At 47.5% G+C, this 7,047-nt stretch overlaps 1 protein-coding gene across 1 annotated transcript in view; it reads right to left on the bottom strand.

Moving 5' to 3' along the window:
• Nucleotides 1-1,739: 1,739 nt before the first annotated feature.
• Nucleotides 1,740-7,047, bottom strand: part of MCM3AP (minichromosome maintenance complex component 3 associated protein) — a 52,875-nt gene continuing 47,567 nt past the window's right edge. The window contains exons 27-29 of the mRNA XM_029940588.1: nucleotides 5,541-5,744; nucleotides 3,155-3,302; nucleotides 1,740-2,047 (exon numbers count right to left, since the gene is read on the bottom strand). Of these exons, the coding sequence (XP_029796448.1) occupies nucleotides 1,889-2,047; nucleotides 3,155-3,302; nucleotides 5,541-5,744 (511 nt within the window). The 3' untranslated portion in view covers nucleotides 1,740-1,888. The remainder of the gene's footprint in view (nucleotides 2,048-3,154; nucleotides 3,303-5,540; nucleotides 5,745-7,047) is intronic.

Genomic DNA, 7,047 nt, shown 5'->3' with positions numbered 1-7,047 from the left:
AAGTAGTGATAGTAACATAGAAAAACAGGTAATTATGAAAAAAAGAAAGGCAACTAACTCCAGGGAAAACTGAAAAGTTGGAGCTGGTAACCTTAAAAATAAAATCATCAGTTATCTTGCCAGCAAAAATGGGTTTTTGGGAATTGCAGAAAACCACAACACAAGCCAAGAAAGCTAAGGCAAAACCATAAATAAGTCCAAGGAACAAACCAGAAGGACATGCCCTTAACTGAGGAAAAGGGCGAGTTGGGCAGGGCTGTTGTGAACAGAAAGTCGATTGGAATAAACTGGGTGTTGGAAATGTTGTGGCTTCTCGTTGGCTGAGCTCCTTCTCCTACTGCTTGAGCTGTAGCGTTCTCTCATTGGCTGGACTGTTGCCTGGGCAGGAGGAAACCTTCCTTCTTCCAGCTAGGATAGTCTAGTATCCTGGCAAGATGCCCCTCTTCCTGATAGGTCTGCCGTTGGTTGGCAGGGCATTAGAGGTTCCCCTACTGGACTCCTGACTCCATTTTAAAGGAGGTTTCCTTTTATTAATTTTCACACACCTAAAGGGAATGTAATCATAAACCAATACAGGGCTCAATGCCCAACAGTATTAATATAGTCCTACTGAACTCCAAATGCAGACTTCAGCCCACATTGTATCAAGCTGTTTTGGAAGACTAGTGGAAAAGCAAATGTGAAAATATAGATGTGCATAAAGTATGTTGCAGAGAAGATAGTCTAGGAGAGCTAAGTCTTCTTCCATTGTAGGAAATCAACAGATAATGTCTAAAACCAAAATTAAGAAATAGCATTACTTAAGGGCTTTACTGATAAACATGAAATTAATCACTGATGAAATACCTGAAAGAAGTGAATAGTGTTTTTCTGGGGAAGTGGGGATTAGCTGGTAGATTTGGTGGTGCTGGGGTAAGGTCTTAGTGCTTCTGTTTTCTCAGTGAAATAAGCAAGGTCATCATCTAAGAATGCTGTAGCTTTGAGGAGAATAAGAAGACAGTCTTCTTGGACAGTCCAAGGGGATTGTAATAGGGAGACGCTGAGTGCCAATTTCAGATTGGTCATCATACTCAGCATCACCAAATCTATTAATTCCTCTTTCTGTAGATGGCTCAAATTTATCCTTCTTCCATACCAACTGCTGGCAAACTCAGGATCATACTTTTCCTTTTACACATGGATGGCTGCTCAGCATCCCTTTCAAGATTCCTGCCTTGTCTTGCTGACCAGAATCCCCTGTATGCCATCTTTAAAACAAGTAACCAAGTCACTTTTCTCCTAATATCCTCCCACAACTGATTCTCATAGCGCTCAGAATAAGGCAGCAAGGGTCTCTGTGGCCTACCGCACACTTGGGAGCACTGCCACACCGACACCTCCAGGAGTCATACCCTCTCGGCCGTGTCACGTTATCCCCAGGTCCACCCTGCACTCCCCTCCTGGAATTCTCTCTCCTCCACATAATCCTCTTGCCCCCTCTCTGCTTCCAGGGCAGACTGCTATGTACAAGTCCTGTTGGCTCTCTCAGATGTGAGCTAGGTGGGCCCGGTGAGCCGGGCTCCCGTGTCTTGTTCGTCCCTGCATTACTGAGGTCTGACACATCAGCGACTGCAACTTTGCTGACGAGTGACACGCACAGAACTGTAAACTGCGAACTGCCCCAGAGCCTATATGGGTGGGTGACAGTCTGAGGAGACAAAACATAAGAATATCAAAGAAAAGAGCCTACCATTCTGAAAACTTGGGATGGCCTCATTAGACACTCAAATGGTTTATTTGCATAATTAATAATCACATTTCCAACAGTGCACCAACCAGCTGAGAAGAACGTTATTTCGAGTAAAAGCAAAAATCTCTGGGAGACTTTGCCTCTCTCAGGTCCTGGAGCTCAAATGTCCACCATGTCCAGCAGGGCAGAGAGATGGAGCTCCGAGGCAGCTTCCTCCTCCCTCGAACTCTGCATCAGCCTTTCCAGGTGCTTCAGCCGTTCGGTCACAGATGTGCCTGTCGCCTCTGACAACTGCGGTTGCTCCCTTGTCCTTTCATTCTGTTTAAATAAAAAAGAACCTAAAAACAGTTTGGGGATATCCATAAACCCACATATATTCTCTTTGAAGGCAGTATGTCTGACTCATGTTAGAAACCTCATCTGCAGCCTGCTGGCCTTGACAGACCCGCTTCTGGGCACATGTCATCCGTCCTTCCAGCCTCTCGGCCCGCACGTACACAGCTGCGTCACCTGCACGCAGGTTTCTCTTCAGACTGTATCACCAGCTTCCAGTGTCATTTTGATAAAATATCACTGTCAAAGGCTGGGAGCCATTCCGTCATCTGTCCTATAATTGTTTAACCACACTCCATCTCTGGATATTTAGTTTCTATTTTGTATGCAGCATGATTACTACTACAGTGAACAACACTGCAACAAAAACCCCATTAACTTTTTGTTATCTACGGTAGTTTCTGTAGGGCAGAACTGTTATGTCAAAACATACAAACATTGTTAAGGTATCTGCCAAACTGATGAATGGAAATAGTACGCCTTAATTTGCTTTTCTTCCTATTGAAGGGCTTCCTAAAGCGAGTCCAGGAGCATTCTTTTTAAACTGTCCAGCGCTGTGTATCTGTGATGAAAACCACTGAAAGATAATCATGAGGTAAAAAGACCTTGAGCTTCGGAGCCAATCAGGTCTGGCTTTGAAAAGCAGCTCAGCCACAGAGCAGCTGGACACTCCTGGGGGAGCCCCTGACATCTGTGAGGTTTCCTTCCTCAGTCATTAATTCTCCGCAGGGAAAGTTAACCCCACAGAGGAAGCCTGGGGTGCCAAGGGCTGGACACGAGGTGCACAAACAGAAGCCACCAGTGTCACTTCTGTTATTCTCCGCAATGCCCTCACCGTGGGTCAGTACGCGGTCATGGGTTCTGTTCAGTTTGTAAGCTGTAAGCATGTCATAATTCCACTTTCCCCTCATATCACAAATAGAAACTCAGAATTAGCTGGGCCTCTAGAACCCTGACAAATTAAGAAAATATCTAATTTAAGCTAGTAATGTATTGGTCACAATACCATAGGATGAATGGAGATGTGACTTTTCCCCACCATTCTCTCAGTCTTCAATTCTAATTCAAATGCCAAATGTACTCTCCTCCCACCTGAGGGTTAGGAGCGGTCACTGACTTCATCACAGGCTCGACAGCCCGAGGCAGAGACACCAGCGTCTGCGGAAGGTAGAGCGGAAGGGATAAGTCTGTCAACGCTCCTGCGTCCGCAGACAGCCACTGCTGAAGCTGATCTTCGAACCTAAAGCGTTTGAAAATGAGAAAGAAAACATTTATCACTCACTTTTCTCCTATAAATACTTTTAATTAAAACATTTTTAAAGATTTAATTTTTTAGTAATCTCTACATCCAACATGGGCTTCAAACTTACAGCCCGAAGAATCGAGAGTCACCTGTTCCACCAACTGAGCCAGCCAGGCACTCCTACTCTTTATTTGCTAAAGCTTTGCTTTTTACTAAGGGTAAAAAGCTTATTTTGGTATTTATAATTAATTCTTATCTCTTGATGGATTATCCAGATGTGCTGATTGCTGCTTCTGGTTTAAAATTTGACTCAAAATAACATCCCACCACCACCTAACACACTTGTGAGCTGTTCACTCTGTACACTGGTCTTTTTTTTTTTTTTTAACTTATCTTTTCAAGAAAAACAATCAGGTCCAACTGCTTAAATGATACAGACCTGTGAAAATCTACTTTGGGAATCATGACACATTCATTCACTCTTCCAACGCGCCCCCAACCAAACACGAGGCGCCGCCCGAGGTACCAGGGACACAGCAGTGAAAGAAAAGAGACAAGGCCCGGCTGTAAGCAGCTTTTAGTTTGGTAAGGGGAGACAGACAAGGAACACAAGGTAAGGGAAACGTGGTCTGAAAGTGAGAAAGACAAAACAGAGACATAAAAACAGGAAGGGCTGGGGGGACAGGCAAGGAGGCCCCTGCTGAGAAGTGGACATTTGAGCAGAGACTGGACATGAGTGCAATGTGAGCCACAGGGGATATCTGGAAGGGGCTGAAGAGTTCCAGGCAAAAGCAACAGCAAGCACAAAGGCTTGGCTCTGTGCTATCTCACATGCTGAAAGAGCAGAGGTCAGAAAGGAAATGGGGGGCCATCACATAGGCCCTGCCCACCTCATAAGGATTTTGCCTTTGACTGGAGAGGAAGTCACTGGTAAGTTGCGAGCAAAGAAGTAACATGACCTCTACTTCATACGAAAGGCTCATAATGGGTCTGCCAAGACTAGACCACAACCCACTGCAAAAAATGGTCCAATTCTGAGTATCTCTGATAGAGATAATAGGACTTATGGGTGAACCGGATGTGGAAGAATAATTCCAAAGCATCTGACGTAGGCTGCTGGCAGGACAAAGCCCCATCCACTGAGAAGCCCATCTCAGAGGGGGAATCTGGAATTAGATTTGGGATGTCAGCTTCGAGATGGCTATCAGGCACCCTATAAATGACTAATGATTTCAAGGAAGCAGTGGCATATGTAAATGTGGATTTCAGAGAACTCAGGGTTTTTAGATACAGAGTTGTCAGAATATTGACATTATTTAAAAATCTATGAAATTGGAGACCATCACAGGAGTGGGGGTGCAGACAATTCGGAGGCTGGGTGAGGGGTGGGGGATGAGGAACCAGGAGAGTCCTCGGGGGAGCTGCCAGCCTGGCAGGAGAGGGACTCGGCCTCCTGGGGGCCAGGAGGGAAGACGAAAGGCATGGCATGCTGCCGGAGACGGGGGCGCATGGCCAGCTCGGCGGTGTGCCGGCTGGAGTGACCCTCACCAGAACACACATGGCAGGGAGGGGCTCCAGGGAGACTGGGGAAGAGGACAGAAGGGAGGTCACGCTGTTTGGGTTTACGATCAAGGCAGCAAAAACTCAGGGTGGCTCCCTGTCCTGGAGTGCGGGGAGGAAGGGGACACAGCAGAGGCGCTCACTGGAGTGCCCTGAGTGGGTGGGAGATGGGACCCCAGCCAAGGGGAGGGGACTGCCCTTGGAGACAAGCTGGACCCAGGGAGGCTGCTGGCGATGAGGGGACGGGGTGCAGACCACCTCGTAAACGGTCTTCTTCCCGGTTCTCTTTCTTAGCGAAACCACAAACACGGGTGGTGGGGGACACGGCAGAGCGTCTATGGTACGGGACGATGCGCTGGCACCCTTGGGCTTGCCAAGGGCAGAGAGCCGGTGCCAGCCACACGTTCACTCACGGTCCACTGAAGAGACTCCATAAGCCAGCCACACTTTCTTCCCACCAGAAAACTTAGGACTCTCGATAATAATAAACAGTAAATGAAACTCCTTTCAAACATGAAAGACATACTATCTCGGGCACTGCCTCTGCCTGCAAGGAGCTTATACTTCACACACCAGACTTGCCTTCTTTTGTAAACAGTCACGTCACCGTGATCCTTACTAACCCAGCAGGAAGGGGTCTGAAGGACACAATGAACGGAAGGGAACGGACCTCACCTCTTGCTCTCCTCTTTCTCCAGCAGCAGGCTCCGGGACAGACGCTGGGCCAGCAGCTCCTGGGCAGAGGCTCCACGCATCAGATCCCGGGTGCTGGGAGCCCGCCCCTCGGGGCCACGCTCCGCACTCTTCTTCCCTTTCTGGTGCGTGCGCAGTATCGGAGCAGGAAACTTGTTTGAAGGATGAAGAGACTTTACCCCCAAACTGTAAGTACATGTTTTGAAATGCTTATGGTCAGGGAGCAGGAAGAAAGGCTCCTCCAGCATCAGGTGGGGTATACGTGCAGACCCAGAGCCCCACACCCACCCTTGCCCATCTCCTGCTTCCCGCAGGGTCAGGCTTGGGCACAAAGGAAGGGCAGCCTCTGCCTACAGGAGAGGTTCACCTTCTCTCCTGGGCAGCTGGGTGCTTGGAGCTTCTCTACTCCGAGTTTGGTTTCCCATCCCAAGATCATCAACAAGGTTCTATTTTACCCTAACCTTGGTAAGGTTCGTAGTTTTACATTTAGCTCCTAAATCCCTGTGTAAGTAACAGTCACAGACAGCGGGAGGAAGGGGGTCTACTGTTTGCTAAACAGATGCCAGTGTCTGTCCTCTTGTCAGTGGTTCCACACGGCACTCTGTCACACGTGGTTTTGTTTCTGGACTTCCTATTCTCACCTATTTGTCTGCTGTAACTTTATGTTCCGATAAGAGGTACAGCAGACCCTCCTTATTTTTTTTTAATGTTTATTTGTTTGCAGGGGGAGGGGCAGAGAGAGGGGAGAGGGAGAGAGAGAATCAGGACTGGATCCCACGAACCAAACTGTGAGAACATGACCTAAGCCAAGATCAAGAGTTGGATGCTTGCCCAACTAAGCCCCCCAGGCGCCCTACCTCGTTAGTCAAAATTTTCTCAGTGATCACTACACATTTTCTCATTCTAATGAATTTTAGAATTAACTTGTCAAGATCAGGAGGGAAAATCCTTTTGGGTTTTTGATTAGAAATGCCCTGACTTTACAGTCTGAGAACTGACATCTTTCCAGCACTGCGTCTTCCCATCAGCAAAGCTAGCCGGCCCCTCACTCACTCAGGTTTTCTTTGCGCCTCCAAGGCCCTGAACGTGCCCTGCACAGGGGTTTGGCTCCTTTCCTGGGCTGGTATTGTCCCTGTGTTAGGGGTCAGCTGCTGTGGTGAATGAGAATTTTTGTACGCTATAAGCCCCTCTGTCCGATCACCTTGCTGAACTCCAAACAGTTCTAAGGATGTAACTGGTGATTTTCTTGAAGTGACAATTTAACTGCCCAAAAATGACAGCTACTCCTTCTTTTTGGTTTTTACGCCATCTTATCTGTGTCCCCGCATCAGGACAGCATTCCCAGGACAGCGACGAACACGCGCGGTCAGAGGTAGCAAGGCTGGTTCTGACGTCTGCGCTTCTAATGTCTTACAAAGAAGCATTTGTTTTTTTCTTTGATAGTTTTATGGAGAAAAGCTTTATCAAGCTAAGGAATTTTTTTACCCGA

The sequence above is a fragment of the Suricata suricatta genome, chromosome 5 (assembly GCF_006229205.1).
Source record: "Suricata suricatta isolate VVHF042 chromosome 5, meerkat_22Aug2017_6uvM2_HiC, whole genome shotgun sequence".
In the NCBI taxonomy this organism is placed as follows: domain Eukaryota; kingdom Metazoa; phylum Chordata; class Mammalia; order Carnivora; family Herpestidae; genus Suricata; species Suricata suricatta.
Note: the sequence above shows the minus strand (reverse complement) of the source record. Positions and strands in the feature narration are given on the sequence as shown.